Consider the following 19921-nt stretch of genomic DNA (forward strand, 5'->3'; position numbering starts at 1 on the left):
ACTCCATACTTCTATTGATGATGGACATTATCCGTCGGCATAAAAGCCCATTCCCGTCACAGCTCACTTTTTATCTATTCCAACCCGGCGATGGTTTTGTTGGGGATCTAATCCACAACAAAATTCAACCCTAAAATCCCAAATTTCTTCTCGATGGCTCTATTGTTATTTAGACAATAAAATTTTTTAGGAAACCATCGGCTTACATTTAGGCGCCAAGGTGAAAATCTCCCCCCAATAGTTTTGTGAGCTTGAAGATTTAACGTCGTCATTGTTTTCTCTCTTAGTTTTTTTCTAGAGAAGTGTTTTTTCGACCCGTTCGTTGTTCTAAAGGCAGCCAAACACAATCTTTGCTCGTTAATTTCTCGGGTAAATTTTCAATCTTTTTCACTTTAAGCATCGATATCTATAATCTTTTTGTGAAGAAATTTGGTGTTTAGAAGTTCAAGTTTAGATCTGTGGTTTCTTTTTTAGTGATTGGCAATTTATTATCTCATTAAGTAATGAGTGTTTCTTTGCTGTTTATCAACTCAAAAAGATTTCTTAAAGACTGATGATTGAGGTTAGCACACTAAAGATTCACTTTATTTTGTAGATCGAGTTTTGTAGTGAGGAATTGAGGTTAGCGCACTAAATATTTCTTAATGACTCATGATTATTCAGTGAAAAACATCTATAGTATTAATAAGCCATCCTAATTCTATTGGTCATATTTTGGTGGTAATCCAAGTTCTGAAAATCCCAGGTCAAGTGCATGCATCTGGTTTCATGTTGAGTTTTATTAATTCCTTCCACTGTCTACACTTTGTTATACTAAGTACTAACAGTGAAATTATTCTTAAGCTTCTTAATTTATGTTCTTCTTTTTTCTATAGGAAACTTCTTAATATATGTTCAGAACCATCTTTTTAGCAAGTACATTATTGAATGATAGTGACACAAGCTTGTGCTAGTACCAACTCACAAGGACAAAAACACACACTCTTGCACACTACTGATACACAATCACTAAAAGCTACTTTAAATTTGATAAGGGCAGGAAATTTTTAGTGGTTTAGGAAAAATTCAAAAGATAATGCCTATTTCCCCGGAAAAAGTCATTATGAACTCTGGTCTCTGATGAAACAAATTGAAAATAGTAGCGAAAGCATAAGATTTTCAATAATGAAATCGGTGACATTATACTTTCGACAACCGCATCTCCTTTGGTATTAAACCAAGCAGTCTTTGCAAGTGCATACCCACGAAATTTAACCTGAAAAGCCCAGTCCCTCCAACAATTGACATCTCCCTTATTGGATGAAGTACTACCGTTATATTTTCCCTCCATGAAGGCATAATTTAAGACCATAAGCAAACCCGACTCTTTTTGAGCTGCCGATGCATATATACCTTGAGCTTTTCCTACGAGTTTTGACGTGAGCTCGAGTCCTTCTATCAAGGGATCGTCTGTAATCATCATAGTGCCAAATCCGGGGACTTTCGGTCCGACTATTTGCTTAGGCGATGGTTTGCCGCCACTGTTAGTATCATGAAAGTAGAAGTGAAGGTGGCTGACTTTCTCCTTCATTTGTCCCAAGAGTTTGGTTTCAGAAATCCATTTAGAGTTTTCTCCATTTTTGATGATGAGTATGGTTTAGAGAACGAGCAAGTTGAAGAAGTTTGTGAGAGCAGAAGCCATTGCAATAGTTGTTGAGGTTAGAAAGGCAGAATATATGAAACTAATGGGTACTGAAAATAGTGTAGTCGGTAGTGGAAGGGGAGTTTATGGTTATATATTATGTGGTTTGATGTTGGCGTGGTAGCTAAACTTGGAGGACATTATACTTTTGAGACTTCTAAACCGATCAATGTAAGACCATTGGGATTAGAATAACGTAATTAAGTTGGCCAGTCGGATAATCATTGGTTCCATCTAACCATGCACTTTTATCTCATATTTATGTTCTAGAGTGGGTATCCAACTATAGGAATCTCCTTTCTCGTTCCAAAATCACGAGAAGAGTTGTGATTTTGGACATAATGGCATTTCTGATTTGGTGAATTGAATCTAACTAGGCATAACGACATTGGTGTGGCCATTGATAATGAGTGAATACATATTTGAAGAGGATCACTCTCGAGGGCATATGACACATTTTCGTAGTCTTCAGAGTCGAGTGAGACATGGTCTTAAAAAAGGTTTGTCTCTCTCATCATTTCACCTACCCAGGAGCTTGATGTTCCCATAAACCATGTTAAAGCATCTTTACAGAATGCTAATGAACTTCCATTTCTCAAGTGGATACCTGTTGGTTGTTGTTGGGGTATAATTATGACTTTCTCGGAGCATGCTTGCTTTAGAAATAACGAATGTTTTTTCTTTACTCATGTTTCCACATGCATAATAGGTACTCCAATACATTGTAGTGGGGTTGGGCTGTTGGGGCCTTCTCGTTGCTAGGTGAGGCAATTACCTTTAGGGACTTTCATCCCTTTGTGGCTCTGTTGATGATATTGCATGTATGTAGTAATGTAGAATTGTAGAGCTACAAGCAAATTACAGTGAAAAATGGCTTATTTCTTCACAATAGATCTAGTACAACCCAAACTACACAGATATGGATTTGAGCTTATAAATAAATGATTGTGCAAATTTGGTGTTTTCACTTTGAGCTTATAAATAGATGGTTTTTTTTATACGATATAGTTTATAAAGTCGTTGTTTTGAGTATTGGTGTTAAGGTTATAGTTTTATTTATAGATAGTTTAGATCTGGTTCTATTAATTGCACTTTGTTAATGCTTTATTTATTTTATTATTTTGGTAAAATAATTGTATTAATTCATGGCTTAGATTTGAGAAATTTTGGGTTATTGTTATTTTGTTTTAGGTTTAGGGCATGTGTAGACAATCAACAATTTAAGCTGTTATATTTTGCATGAAAATTGTTGTTGGAAAATGATGCTATTCTAGTTCTCCATCTATTTAATTCTTAGCATGGATGCATTGCATTGTATGGTGAGGTGCTTAGTATTGCATTCTAGAATGCTAAATCATAGATTTATTTGATGCCTAATTATCTGATTTGGTTGATGCTTCTTACATACTAGCTTTTCTTTGTTATATATAGTGGTATGGATGCTTTCGCTTCATCGATAGATAAAAAAGTTGGATTTCCTTGAAATATCGGATAAGCATTTTATAGCTGGTTTAGAGAAATTTGTGGAGTTCACGAAGATACACCATCGTAATAAAAAGGTCATACCCTGTCCATGTGGCAAATGCCTAAACCAAGGCCCGGCCAAGACCCATGATGACGTCAAAGTAGATTGTTTTAGGCATGGCTTTGACGAAACATATAATGTGTGGTTCGTGCATGGTGAAGTAGCACAAAATCAATATGTTGAACAAGGATCGGGTTTTAAAGTGATAATGCATATAATGAAACGGACATGGCTAATGCCCTTAACACTGTGGTGGGGGAACTTGGTGGTGATAATTTGGATACGCTAATGGGAGAACATAATGAACAAAATGAACAAAATGACTTATTTGAAGATGTTAAGTTTAGTTCTAATTTATGTAAGGCAATGAGTGAATTGTATGCTAGAAATAAGGACTTCACCATTCTTAGATTTGTAGTGAAATTATTTAATTTGAAGATCACACATGGGTGAACCCGGCCAAAGTTTTCTTGCATTGCTTCAACTATTCCAGTTGGTGCTTCCAAGTGGGAATAACACACCAAAAAATGTATCATGCGGATAAGATAATCAAAGATTTAGGATTGAAGTATGATAAAATTGATCGTCTTGAGAAATGATTGTATGTTATCTTGGGGAGACTACAAATCTAAGGTTTCTTGTCATATTTGTGGGGTCTCGAGGTTTAAAACTTTAAGCATTGAGGAAAGAAAGAAAGGGGTCAGTCTAGTCTTTGCGAAGATCTTAAGATATTTTCCACTAGCGGATAGGTTAAAGAGATTATATAGAGTGGATTGGGTAGCAAAGGCTATCGTTGGCATTCAACCGGAAAGTCCCCTCGTGTACTTTGGGGTATCCATTGACTCACGGGGTGTGGAAGTTAATTGATACACAATACCCGATTTTTTTGCCGAGCCCTTGAAATGTCCATTTGGGGCTAGCAACTGATGGCTTCAATCCTTTTTGGGTCATTAAGCTCATTGCATAGTTAAGTGGCCTGTGATGTGTGTGACTTACAACCTTCCACCTTGGTTTTGCATGAAACCCCAATTCACCATGCTCACAGCACTCATCGAAGGTCCAAAAAAAGCCACGTAAAGATATTCATGTGTTTTTGCAACCATTGGTCAAGGAGTTGAATGACTTGTGGCATGAAGGAGTAATGGTAAAAGATGCATCAAAAGGAGACGTATTTAAAATGCGGGCTGTTTTGATGTGGACAATACATGACCTTCCAGCTTATGGAAATATCTCCGGTTGTAAGACTAAAGGAAAACTTGGTTGTCCAGCTTGTGGTCCAAAGACTGCTTCTTTTTGGCTTCGCAATGGAGGTAAGCATGTGTACATGAGAAGCATACGTTGGTTGCCTTTGTTAGATGAAGCCAGAAATGATACAAGAGAAATCACCTATGATAAAACTCAAGAGCTAGAGGAGCCACCAGCAAGGCTAACTGGGATCGAGGTTGATACTATGACAATGAACTTAAAAACAAAAGTTGGGAAAGGCAAACAGAAACACAATGTTACTGAGTGCGATGATAACCGAGAAAATGAAGGTGAATCGTGTTTTACCAATAGGTCGGGATTCTTTGGGTTGGATTATTGGAAGTACATTCCAGTCCCTCATAACTTTGATGTCATGCATATTGAGAAGAATTTTTGTGAAATCTTGATTGCAAAGATGCTTAATTCGAAAGAGAAGACCAAGGATAATGACAAGGCATGCAAAGACTTGAAGCTTTTGAAAATTAAAAGAAGGTATTGGTTATCCCAGGTGAATGGTAAAACTGTTATGAAGCCGGGAATTTTTTGGCTTAACAAAGTGGAGAAGAAATTCTTTCTTGGTACATTGCGCAATCTGAGTGTGCCCGTTGGTTTTAGTAGTAATTGGTCTAATATTGTCAAGGCTGATTCAGTAGATTTAAAGGGATTGAAGTCACATGACTATCACATCTTGATGCAGCACTTGCTCCCGGTAGCGATTCAACATGCCTATAGAGATGGCAGTAGAAAAGAAGCTCGATCTATCATCAAAAGCATTTGTACTTTTTTTGGTGCTTTATGTGCTAGAACAATAGATGTTGAAACACTCAATGTACTCGAAAGAAATATGATTAAGACATTGTGCGCACTCGAGAGACATTGCCCTCCATCACTTTTTGTTATCATGATGCATTTGCCCATTCACCTTGCTCAGGAGGCTCGTGAATGTGGTCCTGTTTGGGCGAGATGGATGTATACATTCGAAAGGTATTAGTTTTGTAATTATTGTCTTGCAAATTCTGTTTCCTATTAATGTTATTCCTATAATGTGTTCCTTGTCGTTTAAAGGATGATGAAGACTTATAAGGGATCCGTCTCAAACAAAGCACGTCCTAAGGGCTGTATTGCGGAGCATTACTTGAAAGAAGAGACCTTTATTCATTGTGCAGGCTATAAAGGAGGGGGTGGTATTCTAGAGAAACTTGATAGGATGGCTGAAAATGAAGCTCTACTTGTACCTGATTTGTTTGATAAGATTCATGATCATACTATCAAGGAGGTTGGGCCAATTGGTGTGGGTCATGGCTATGGGTTAGAAGGTGTTGAGTATGAATAGGCACGTAATTGGGTATTAAAAAGCCATGCTAAATATGATTATTGGCAGGAGTAAGTATACCTTGACATAATTGTTTGGAATTGCATACTAGTTTAATCAAATGCAATTTCTTTCTAACATGTTAAATAATATGTAGGAAGTACACCAAATTTCTTGAGGACTGGAGAAGAACCGGGAGGAAGAGGGTAGGCCATTTAAGGATACCTTTGTGTGATAATTTCACATCATGGTTGAAAACACAGGTTGAGTACATTGTGTCAAATGATGTCCAGTTCAAAGATGTTGTGAGAGGACCTACAGGTTTGGCAACAACATACACAAAGTATTGTGTAAATGGTTTTCTCTTTGTCACCAAGGATCATGAACGAGCACGAAGGAACCAAAACAGCGGTGTTAGCACAAGATGCATGACTACTTTTCGGTGTAGTGCTAAGGACAAATATCCAGTTGAAGACTATGTCGAATACTATAGTGTTCTTTGGAAAATTGTCCAGCTACAGTATCGAGAGGGGTACAAGCCTGTTTTGTTCAAGTGTGATTGGGTAAAATGCTCCCAAACTGGTGTGAAAATAGATGTAGAAGCAAACCTTAAATTGGTGAACTTGTCTAACCTAATGAGTTCAGACCGCATGGCTGATGAACCGTTTATTTTCGCGGAGCGTGCTGCACAGATTTTTTATTCGAAGGATCCAATGGATCCTGATTGGCATGTAGTCATAGAGGTTCCAAAAAAGTTGTATTCTGATCATGATGAAGTGTGTCTGCTATTAGATGATAGAACGATAAATATTAATATTGATATAGGAGGGCCTTCCAATGTGGAAACCATGGAAGATGATCTAGTACCTAATGACCCAGAAGATGTGTTTGTGGTTGTTGAGAATAGGAGAAATAAAAAGAGACAAAGATCTAATAGACCCTAGACCATGACTTGGTCGTTGTCTTTTTTTTTTTTTTTTTTTTAATTTTATTTTTTGGACTGTTTTGTTTCCATACTATGTATTTTGTTGGTTGCAATGACTTGTGAATTTCTTTGTTGGTTATTGTATTATATAAAATTAAACTATTTGGTTATGTCCTTATGTCATTGGTTGTGTCCTTTTGTCCTTATGTCATTGGTTATGTCCTTATGTCATTAAACTATTATAATTGATTGTGAAGTGTCATCATGGGAGAAGAAAATCAGCACAAGTATAGGATTAATAACTTCTTTTTCCCTATGTTATGTTATTAGAATCTTATAATTTGACTGTATGCTCTCTTTGAAATTTCACCGTTTTCTTTATTTTATTTTGCTTTTTGCTTCATGAAATTCCACATTTTATTTAGTGAACATGGACACTCACTACTCACCTGGTGGTTCAAACTCACTGGATGATGAACTCAATGAAGACATGGAATTAATTTTATTTAACATTTAAGATATTTTTTAATAATTATGATATGGTACATGGGTTGTTAATTTCTGTTTGTGCGGTGATGATGCCACAAACATTCCGGGTTCATCCGGAATTGCATCTTCTAAAAAAGAGGCCCTTCAATTGGCATCGAAGAAATTGAGGGTCAACCACATCCGAAACTTGTAATGCAGACTAACCGAAAAGGCCAACCAGTCACACCCATAGACGTTGTTAGTGAATTTGGCACAAGATTGGGATACATTGCTCGTCGAGACTTTCCAGTATGCTATGAGGATTGGCGACATATTGGTAAGGATCTCAAAGACAAAGTTGTTAAGACTTTGGGACGCCAATTTGTGTTTGAATATGAGAATACGATAGATACTGACTACACAAGGCAGAAACTGAATGAAGCATGGAGGAACTACAAGCACACGTTGTATGAAACTTTTGTCGAAGATGAAGATCCTTCCTTGGTGAAAAGAAGTTGCGCCCGCGTAACATTCCCTTGGAGGATTGGCACAAATTTGTTGATTATTGCAATACGATAAAGTTTAAGGTATGTGTCAATGTTTTAATAGGTAGTGCTTCATGTTAGTTTGATTTGACATTGCTTTAAATATGTAGGCCATGAGTGCAAGGAACAAACTGAATCGCGAGCAACAGATCATGCCTTCATCTCTTGGCAGAACTTCAGTTGCTATAGCTCGGAACGAGCTAGCTTTGGAGAAAGGTATTCCTGAATCGGAGATTACAAGGGCAGACTCCTATATGCTTATTCACAAACCAAAGGAAACTGTTCCACAAAGCCAGGAAGTATTGGTTAGTGTTTTAGTATGTATTTAGCTTATATATACATCTTTAGTTTAAAATGAATGACTTTCATCTTATTTTTGTAATTTTAACAGAATTCGATTAAGAATCACATCTCTGAGCATCCAGAGTCGCAATATGATTTGTCTGGAGACGCAATTGCTATGGTATAGTTGTTTAAATATCATGATAGATATTTATTTTAGTTTTTGTACTTGCTATAAATTGCTCAATGAAAACAGGTGGTTGGGCCAGATAAAAGAGGTCGTTTCCGTGGTCTAGATACAGGGGTTTGTAAAACTGTACTGCGAAAGGGAGACTCTTTGATGAAAAAGAATGATGGCTTGATGGAGGCAAATACTCTCCTTGAGAGGAGGATCGAGACTATGGAGGCGAATATGGATGCTAAAATGTTGAGGCACATGGAAGAGGTTAGAGGCCTGTTTATGAGCCAAAGGGGAACTTTAAACGACAATGTTCCATCGCCACATTCTCATGCCAGTCATCACAGTACTGCTCTAGTAACTATCAATAACTTTCTCTTTGTTTGCTTTTTTGTTTTCTGACTTAGGTTTTCAGTTGGCAGCTCATTTTCTTGTTTTTGTGAGTTGGGTTATGTGGAGATTTGGGTTTTGTAGAGTGTAGCTAGGCATTATTTGATTTTGTTTGGTGTTGGGCCATGTGACACTTTGCCTTTTGAATATTTTTACGGACTGACAAAGAAACAAATAGATACTAGTTCTTCAATCTAAAGTAGATCATTTGGGAGTCCTTCACTTCTTTGCTTAGCTTCTAAGGGATCTCCTTACAACCAAAACCATGAATTGCAGCTATAGAGTCCGCTTCTATCCATAGGTTCAAATTTGCCCCTCATTTACGACTCTTTTCATTAACAAGAATTGTATAGTATATTGCTTAGCATCGATTACATCATGTCTACGTATGTAATTCAGATTTTTAACTTTAGGGGAGATGGGTGAATCAAGTTTACGAGTGGAATTATACACAACCAAAAAATAATCACAATATATTAATGCCACCCGGTGCTTCATAACCTCTATTGTTTGGTGGAAACCGGCAACGAAAACATTGCCTTCAATGGAACCATTTCGAAACACCATTTCGTTACGATAGGGTTTGTATCCACTATCTACGTGACTTGATTGCCCCTCATTTCACTCTTTCATTAACAATAATTGTATAGTATATTGGGTAACATAATTATATATTGAAGGGTATGATAGGCTAGCTAGCTCGTCTTGTGATCGAGCTAAGCAACCTCAAGTATTGGGTTTGCGACTATGGTTTGTATACCACTTTCTACTAGAGTTGTTGAATTGGGTTCCACTTATTTGATTACTTAGAGTTTAGATCTAATGAATAAAGTCGGGGTGTTGTTTAATTTCAATAAAATTGAAATTGGATCTTGCCCGCTGCCTTCAAACCCCGTGAATGGAGATCAAGGAGAAAATGATCCTTCCTTGTCATGGATAAAGCATAGCCATCTAGAGTGGAGGGAAGGCACCATAGGCAGGGGTTAAGAAAGTAGTCAAAGCAAATACAAGGGAAGCGTTAGCTTGGGTTTCACACCGAGGCGTTTCAAAACCAATAGCGGGGATAGGTGTTGGATCTGGTTCCACCATCATTGGCAAAGGCAGGAGTTGAAAAACAATACTAGGAGCAAAGGTAGAGACACCACTACCAAAGGACAAAAACTAAGGTAGAAGCACCGGTTGGGGGAGAGAGATAGCGGGGAGACCTAATATGTTGCAGGGGCGGGAGCTAAATAATTGTGCGGAGCATCTTGTTGCTTCCGAGATCGAGGAGCAACATCATATGGAACCCATTCTATTAGTAGGGGAGGGAGCGGAACTACACCTATGCAAAGAGCTAGCGATCGACTTTTTTTTTGGTATCTTACGGGTTAAACCCAAGATCGGGGGCGTGGATCCGAGTCCGAGGTGAGGTGCGACAAGAGAGTGTAGTGGCAGAGGCGTTCATCTTGCTAATATCGAGAATGGCCTTTGCTGCCGCCTTTGGTTTTCATCTTCGATCGGGGGCTTATTTGCTTGCTTTAGGAATCCAGGGCCGATATGGAGAATGAATCGGGGGTAATACTCGAGGCGAGAATCAATGTTTCTGGCTGGGCCATCTACCCAATCCATCGATCATCAATTACCCAAGCAAAAATAGAATCGGTAACGGAATCTTGATCAAATGATCATATACGGCATCCCCCCAGATATCGCGATCTACATAGAAAGATATAAAGAGGCTCTGACAAGACCTTTCCACGCGATTCTATTAAAAAAAAAAGTATAGAAAGCTCTAGGATTGCGTAGGATTCTTTGGCTACCGCAGCAGCGGTGAAAGTCAAAGACTTAACCAACCCTAGCCGTTGCCTTAAGAGAGGCCGACACCTCCCTCCCTTCCAGTGTGGCTTGAAAGAAAGCAAGCCACCTTGTTTTTGGCAATGAATGGAATCAATAGATCGGTGGCACAGTAGAGTATTCTGACTAAAACTCCTGCTTGATCTGTTTTGAGGCCCCCAGCTCTAGGCTAGGTATAGGCCTCTCTAGAAGGTTGTGGGTTGGAGGAGAAAGGGGAATGGAGGCGGGCCTCCGTTCGCATCTCTCCTCCACCAAATAACAACTTTTCCTCGTTCCCATGACTCCGCGACCCATATGCCTTTTCCATTATCAACCCCCGCAACTTATAAGTGGAGTGAGGCTTTCGGGGCTACCTACTTTAGAGTAGGGCTTATGTAATATATAGAGGTGAAGAGCTCAGGGCCTTTTTGTAGAGTCTGTTAACACACCTGTACCTAATTCAGTTGCGCCTGCTGTTGTTCAGGATATTCCGGTTTCTAAGTCGTATTAGTTTGATCACCCTAGTTCAGTTCTAGTACCGTAACGGACCCAAGCTCACATCAGAACCAACAGCATAATCAGCAGAGTTTCTACAGTAGATCGATAACTGAATTTTTCTGAATTTAGCCCCTTTCAAAGGCCCTCTGCCATGAAACTATAGGCACCCTTTCTAATGCGCTAGTAAACATATTGTCATCAGTGTGTTTGCGTAAGGTTTAGGCCTAATCTCTTGGTATTGTGAATGATTTTATTCTTAAATGTTGTCGACAAAATTTAAATATAATCTATTAAGTAGTAATATGTTACTAATTTCAATTGTCGTTGTCATGTCTTTCACTGCTTTTTTGGAGTCGGTGTTGTTAATCCTATATTGTTATCTTGAGTCATCAAATTAATGAGGCAAAGATGACATGGTGGTAGTAACAAAAATCTAGGCTTTTGTTTGGTACATTATCTAGTTATGTTCACTTTCATGTAGAACAAATGTTAATTCAAGTGTAACACAGAAATGATTACTTGTTATGTGTTGCATAGCTTCAAAACAAATCCTGAAACTAAACATTATTGATCAATGGAGAGAATGCATGTCTATCTACATGTATGTATTGTTTTAATGTGAAATCTTTATTAATTAAAATGTTTTCTTTTCAGTTGGAAAATGCCTACTATATTGGCAAAGATTGTGAGTTGCGTGGAGGTTGGCCACTTGAACTTGTTGCTAGAGGCATTGTGCAAGACGTCGACCCTAACACAGAGTATGGTGAAAGGACTTTAAAAGAAGGGAACTTCAAAGTTTATGTCCAAGTCGTGCGTAGGGCTGATGCTATCCTGCCTTTCCCTCACAATGCATGGCAAAGAACGGCTTGGTCAAGTTGTGCAAGGAGTCATCATCCGCCTAAAGAGTTCTTGGTGTTTGCATCTTGCAGTTCGTCTTCTTGAAGTGTTTATTTAACTTCATCTCTTTAGCGATCTTTATTTTGCCCTATTACTTAAGAAATTAAATTGACGTGGTGGAGGATGTGAACTCAATAGGTACTTAAGTAATAACATAAATATGGTTTTGCTAGACTGAATTCTCTTTTAAGTTCGGGATGTGAACTTATTTTGTAGTTGAAGATGAGAATTGAACATCTTTTTGTGTTATGAGCACAAGTTATATATATATATATATATATGTTCATGCTAGGCAGTTGTGTATGGATTCAAATGTAGGATTTTGGTAAATATTGATTGAATTAGCAAAATATGAGTATTTAAAAAAAAAATTAATAGAAAAAAAAAATTAAAAAAAAAAAAGAAAAATCCGGCCGGACAAAATCCCTAGCTGACATCAACGATGATTGACCTATACCGACAGATAACATCCCACACATAACCGTCGACATAGATATTCTATACTGACAGATACCATCACACACCAATCCGTCGCCAAATGTGACCTATAAAGACAGATAACATCCCACACATAACCGTCGTCATAGATATTCCATACCGACGGATAAAATCCCACACACTTCCGTCGGCATAGATATTCTATACTGACGGTCCTTCCCGACGGTTTTTGTCCCTAACTAAAGCAATGGCGACAAAGCAAATTAGGACGGCCTAGGGATGGTTTTTATCCGTCGGCATAGCTCTACCAGGACGGTTTTTGTCCGTCGGTATATATCTTTGAAAAACGAAAATGATGAAAGCGAATTTCAAGTAAATGGCCAACGCGTAAAACATTATCATGAGTTGCGCTCTGCAGATGTCGAAGAGACTCTTCTCAAAGATCCAATCTACACAGACTAATAGATTCAATGGTGTACTTCTTTCCATGTGATATAAACAGGGAAAGTATGCCATTAGGGTAGCCGGGCCCTCTTCTATTTTCTTTTCTAAAAATCTCTAGAGTATGTGGTTGCAAGTGCCGGAACCTTAGTCTACAAAAACTCTATTCAGAACTGAGTATAAATGTCTTCTGTTAATCGAGCAAACGTGCTTTCTGGTAAACAATGGGTACCAAAATTTTAACTCCTTCCTTCTCTTCCCTTTTCTATTCTCTTCCTCGCGAACTTTAGCTCATCATTTGGTGTAAATCTCACCCATCTCGAATAGGTAATGGTCGTAGTACTTTTGCTCTAAAGCGACGGGCAAAAGGATGGGGTGGTGTATGAATTGTAAAACACCTTTCTGTCCAGGTCTTGATCTACTATCCGATATGAGCCGGTATAAGGTATATTATTATCGACACCCAGCGGGGGATAAACTTCATCGTCATCCCGTTGCTCCCACAAGTTGGGATTCGTCTTGAGGATCTGACTTTAAAAGACTCACATTCGTCTTGAGGATTTGACGTTAAAAGACTCAACTTGTTTATACTCGTGTCTTTTATTTTCACCTTTGCACTAAGTGTTGGGCACAAAGAGAGACGTGATAGGCAACATCGGATGGTCCCCCATTCGCACGGGCAATGGATTTCACCAGGCCAACCCCGAATAGTTTTTTCTATTTGATGACAGTTCGGGGCGGTTTAAGGCTATACTATATGTACTAAGGGTAATATTATTATTAGACCATTTCACATTGGTCAGGGATGGTATCGTCCTGAACCCTAGGCCCCCAAAACATAAAGGTTAAGCCATAGTCTGGCTGGATTGGGTTCATCCCAGAGCCGACATGACAGTTGCCTGATTTTACAGTAATGATTTTCTTCTTGAAATCCGGTGTTGTTAACACGTTCATCTCCCCATGTACATTTGTATATAAAATTTGTAAATAAATAAACTTCCTTAAAAAAAAAAAAAAAAAAAAAAAAAGATTTGATTGTGATTATGCCATATTCCAGTGGATGGCATTTTTAATGTCAATCGTTTTGATATCTTATTCATTCAATTTGGAGTTAAAATGAATCGAAATTCTACGTTTGAAATTTCATAACATTTCGGGACATAAGGGGAATTTCTGGAAATTATTTGGGCTTGGGCAAAAAATTGGACTTGATCCAAAATCACGGATCCGGTCCCAAAACACAACCCGCGGGCCACACCACGCGTCAGCCCCTCACTTTTCTTCCCCCCCAAAATCCGGATCTTGGTCCCCCTCCCACTCAACTTGCGCACGCGGCTTCCCAAGCCTGATTTTCACCAGCATGCGGGCACAACTCCACCAATTCAAACCCCCTTGCTCCAGAACTATCTCCTCCAACACTCCTAGCAATTTCCACCCTCAGAAAATCATCTAGACCCCTTTATGGCAGCACGAAGACGAATCACAGTTGAGAGGAATTTCAAAAATCTATTCGATTTGGGCATGTTTCATCCCTTTTTTGATGAAGAAATTGCAAATAAGGAGTGGGAGTATCTGTTGCACAAGGTGTCGGCTAATTACTCGGAAGATTTGGTTTTAAAGTTTTACAACAATGGTGGTTTCCGGGGTGATGAATTTTAGATTACGGCGGATGGGTTGGAATGTGAACTCACGCTGGAGTTAATATCAAATACAACACAGATTTCGATAAACTCAGATAGTCCGACCCTTTTGTTATCAGAGTATCCGACTACAATGGACTTAATGTTTGACACGCTTCTCGAGGGAGAGTACAATAATGGCTCGAACTTCGTGTACAGCACTCACTCAGACGAAACCAACTAGCCGTCACCCAATGGCTGGCTTACAACATTATTGGAACTTCAAAGATGTCTGACATGAACAAGACATTCTTGCACCTGCTATGGATCCTCCAGGAGAAAAAGAATACTTTCTGTATGGTCCATTTCCTGGGCCATGTTCTTACGACTGCGTCAAACAGGTTAGCTCCTCTTGCTGTACTTGTTACTCAGCTTATGCTTAACTTAGGATTCCAGTCTACTACTCCTTTCATTCCAACAAGGTCTTTCGAAAATTTTGGAATTTTTGAGACTTGTGTTCTGGACCATTGGGACCCAGTAGCTAGAGATAATATTGAGTGTGATAACGTACCTCCTCCTCCTCCTTCACCACCCAACTGTTTTAATGAGGATATCATGCGCCAAATCAGCACTCCCATGGAAGCTTTAAGACACATGAATACCAACATATGCAGGATGTTTCTTCCTCAGGAAGAGATGCTTACTTCCCAAAATGACTTCCAGCAAGAAATGCGCAATCACCAAGGCCCTTTCCAGAGAATGATGATGGCAAATCAGCAGCAATTCCAAGATCAACTGCTACAGTCTTTGGGCCACATTCCGGACCAATCACTCGGCCGAGGGAGTTAAATTAAGTAGCCGGCCAGAGTAGAAACCCTGGTTCATCTTCTGCTAACCCTGAGGATTCCCAGTAGCTGTTTATTTCCATTAGCTTAGAAATGACTATGCCATTTATTTCCCTTATGCATTGCATTTTTATTTTTCTAGTGATAAAAAATTATATATCGTTTGATTTCTCATAATTTTGTATCTCCAGACGGTTTGAATGAGATATTATTTATGTTATGCAATTATTGTACTTCTTAATTTATTAGTTTGTTCCTTGATTCATTGGGCCTACTCTCAAAGCCCAACGGTCAGAACCCAACGGACTGATCTAAACGGTCAGATGACCAACGGTCAGAATTCTAATTATAAATACAACTCTCCTTTTCCACTTTCACTCATCCACTTCTCTCACTCTTCACAAATTCTCATTTTCTTGAACATAATGAATCCAATCGAGAGATGGGAAAAGTAGCAACGCGAATGGGCTATCATAGTATTTGTGATAACAGTGTTTATTATTGTTCTGCTGTCACTCATGCATAACATGATCCAGAACATCTAGATCTATGTAACCGACATCTCTCTTTCCGTCTGTCGTTTTGTATATTAGTATGGTGTGTTAAATAATTCTCACATATTTGTACGGGTTACGTATTAAATGGAGAAGTTTCGTATTAAATATTTGTGTATATTACTTGTCTTTTCCTCTAAAAAAACAAAAAAAAAAAAAAAACAAAAAAAAAAAAACAAAAAATAATAAAACAAACCATAACAAAGAAAACACCATCCAAAACTCACCAAAATAATTAAATCGATACTCATGGTGTTCAGAGAAGATCGCAGACGCTACAAGGTACGCATAACACTTGTCACACATACAGCTTGATTATTCTATCCATATGCTATTACTGAGGTCTGATCATCATTTATGAAATTACGTGTAAGTCTAACTACCCTGTGAAACTTTCCTCCGTATTTTCTAACATTGAAACATCTCATTAATTGTTTTTGGAAATCTGACATGACAAGGCTTACTATGGATCCCCATTATTGTTGTTCATAATCACATGGGTCATTAACTACACTTGGAATCCAGATTGGTACAGACTCATAGATTGGCTATAAATCTCTTCTTTTCAGCCATTCTCATTTCAAACAATTTTCACTATCCTTCCCTCCGTAATAGTACCAAATGGATCAACCAAGAAAAATAATGTCTGAGAAAGACTACCTAAAAGTTTTTGAAGATGGCCGGTTTTCTACTTATTTTGACACCGAAATTGTACGTCGGGGATGGACGCCTCTTCTATATCATTAAGCAGTTAGTTATTCCCGAGAATTGGTTTTGATGTTCTACCAATTTATAGGACCTGAGAATGGAAAATTCTACTTCAATGCTTATGGACGACGATTGGAATTGACTAGGGAAATTATCTCCGACATATTTCAGATCCCAATGAATTCCCAGGAGTTCCTTTTTCTAGAGTCATCATTTGATTCCGTCAAAACTTTACTAAGAGCTACCGTATCTCATGGCGAAGTGGGAAATAGACATAACGCTGTTCTTCAATGCTCTTTAAAACAGAATCAACGAGTTGTGCTCCACTGGTTGGGACACAATGTGATAGGTACATCTCACCAATCAGAAGTTACAAAGTCTCAACTTCACCTACTTTGGGTTTTGTAGACTCAAAGGGATGATTTTTGTCTAATCCAACACCTCTGGAATGTGATCACTAGGAAAACAAGAAAGTCAGCACCTCTACCTCTACCTACTTTAGTCACGCAAATTATGATGCGTTGGGGTTATCCAGTAATTTCTCCAGAAACACCACTTCAAAGAGCACATATTAGTGTACTCCAAACAGACTACTCCATTGGTTTTTGGACTCCTGATACTCTGATAGATGAACAGAACGACCCAAGCTCAAACCCTGACCATTTCTTTGATGAAAATGCCATGATAAACATTTTTAATCCCATGGAAGGCATTCAATTTCTTCATCACGACATGCGGGAACTATACGCTCGTCAGAATATCATCATTACAACTCTTAAGGAATTCCAAGAACGTCAAGCAATGCATGATGTTGAACAGGAGGAAATCTTGGAAAATCATTCTCAATCCTTGAAAAATCACGCTCTCCTAATGGAGAATCAAACTACACTCTCTGCCAGCCAAGGGGACATTCAGATGCAGCTCAGACAACAAATTGAAGAACTAAACACTGTGGTGCACGATATTCGTCTCCAGTAGCATCATAATAATCCATGATTTTCTTATTAAATAAAAATGGAATAATAATACTAAATGAATAAATAAATAATCGTATATATTATTACGCTTTTCGTCGTATTATTAATTTTGTTCTTATCTTTGTGTCATCTTTTGTAAGAAATGCTTGCTAGAATCATTTACGTTGTGACTAACTAATTTTAACATGTGATTTTCAATGTCATTACAGGAGGGTTTATTTTCTTACATACTCATTTATCCATCCAGTTGCCTTTCTCATTGCCCATTTCTTTACTTCATCTACCATGGCATCTTCATCAAACATGACACCTCCAAAACTCATTCCTGAGCAATCCTTTCAGTCTATGATGGATTCCAATACTTATGGTCATCTCTTCTATGACTACATCACTAACATTGGGTGGTCTTCCCTAGTTCTTCAACCTGACCAAACTTATTCTCCGAGTTTGGCGCATACTTTATGCTAATATAGAGGACACACCAAAGATTCAATCATGCACATGGCTTCTACTTAGACGGGTTCACAATCCTAGTTGGTGACACACATCATATTTTTTCTGAACAACAGCTTGCGCTAACTTTGGATCTTCCATATCACGAACCGGCCACATCATGGCATTACATCTATCATAATTCTTACCATTCCTTTCAGTGGCAAGTGTTTCGCAAAACTTATGGTGATGGTCTTGAGATTAAAATAGAAGGAGCTGGCCATGTGCCATGGTGCGACATCACCATTCCCTTAGCAATCATGACCATGAACATGGGGACTGCAATGTTGTTTGTACTCCTGAACATCATGGGAGATTGGCAATTTTCTACTGCCAATGAGGCTGTCTGCGTAGTATTCAGTGCACTGGCTCAAGGTCATACATTATTTAACATCTTAGGTTGTGTTATCTCCAACCTGAAACGAGCTCGCACTTTTCAGGATCAGTATATTCTTTTACCTCAGAACCGCTTGCGAATCATAAAGACACATTTCCCACGGTTTTGCGGCTACTTTTCATGATGGTCAAGGTAGATTCTATGTGCCCAGCAAATAGAATCATTCGTTCATTAAGGTTTAGGCAATGGAAGGGTCCCGCTACGGTACTTGAGGCATGTTCGTTGTTACCCGAATGATGAAAATATGAAAAACCATTTGAGGAAATCCGGAGACAAAGAATGGGCAGAAATTTGGCAGACTATTATCTTTTGGCGCGATGCTAAGGAAATGCATTTCCTTATTGAGGACGCCAGACCTACATATCCAGCTGGATGATAAATTTAAGCTTGTCATTGTACATATATCTAGCTAAAAATTATGTTTCGTGTGCTATTGAACATTTTATTGTTTCCTTCTGAATAATATATTATGTTATCCAACCTTTCTGTTCCAACAATCTAGCCCTAATTTTGCTCACGGTTCTCAGGTAATTTCTCTTTTTATTTATTGATACTTCGAGGACTAAGCATCATTCAGTTTGGGGGTGCTTTTAAACCTGTAGCAAAAATTAAGCATATTGTAAACTGTATATAATTTTTATTTCCTGGTTAATAATTGTACTTAGTGACAAAGTCTTGTTTTCTTTTCAATGATGAAAATTGTCTAGAAATCTCACATTAGTATCCAAATTAGGATTTGTTTTAAGAAACTTAAGATAATACATATGCAATAGTTTATACATATTTTCATGAACATTCATGCACTGAGTATCATCGATTGTATATAGCAGTAAGTTTTTGGAACCAACGGTTAGTTACTTAAACTATAAATCCTATGAGAATCTAACCAAAAGCCTTGACATGAGTGATTTGTGTGTGATGACACAGAGGAGTAGTTTTTCCGATTAGAGAAAATCACGCGTCTACTTACTTGATCACCACCCGAACCCTAGGCGAGAATTTAGGCTTTCTTTGGATCGACATAGCTAAAAATTCTTACCTATCACAAATTTTACCGCTAGTCACTCCACTAAACCTTTCATCAAACCTTTCACTTCCACCAAAAATTCCTTACCCATCTATTAAACCAAATAAAAGAACCTACCTAAGTGATGAGTATGAGAAATAGGATGAAATGTGGAAAAATAAAGAGAAAGACTTGTCCCAAATAAAAGTCAGTTACTTGCTTCAGGAAAGAAAAATAGAATCATGTTCTTAAGCAATCTAAAAAAAAAAAACATCAGTATCCAGAGGCTTAAGAACAAGGTTGGAAAACTCAGTTAGAAGAATGAAAGAAAACAAGGAATTCTCTAGTATAAATATCTTAAAGACCCTATTCTCTCATACTCGTAAATTTTGATTATCCATTTCCATTTTCTTGTACACCATCACCTAAGCCTCACAATACCTAATAAAGACCTCTAGCTCAATTAGGAGTAGGGTGGTGTAATAATAAGTAGTAGATGTGATTGATCGACATCGGCTCCTTTGACTGTCATGGAGATGTGAGGAAACGTGTGCCCACTGTACACTGGAGTTAACAAAACCTGAGTGGTAAAATTTTGAGTGGAATTGTATTTCAACACATACCTGTGAGAACCCATTTAGGTAGGCTCTCCAAAGGATCCAGAAACGGCCCTGCTAGTACAT

The 19921-nt window shown here is 38.2% G+C and overlaps 1 protein-coding gene across 1 annotated transcript; it reads left to right on the plus strand.

Moving 5' to 3' along the window:
• Positions 1 to 4347: 4347 nt before the first annotated feature.
• Positions 4348 to 6707, plus strand: LOC147505659 (uncharacterized). The gene is made up of 3 exons (XM_086605600.1): positions 4348 to 5435; positions 5517 to 5774; positions 5921 to 6707. The coding sequence occupies exons 1-3, from the start codon at positions 4348 to 4350 to the stop codon at positions 6705 to 6707; spliced, it is 2133 nt and encodes a 710-aa protein (XP_086461726.1).
• The last annotated feature ends 13214 nt before the right edge of the window (positions 6708 to 19921 follow it).

The sequence above is a fragment of the Coptis chinensis genome, chromosome 4 (assembly GCF_015680905.1).
Source record: "Coptis chinensis isolate HL-2020 chromosome 4, ASM1568090v1, whole genome shotgun sequence".
NCBI lineage: Eukaryota > Viridiplantae > Streptophyta > Magnoliopsida > Ranunculales > Ranunculaceae > Coptis > Coptis chinensis.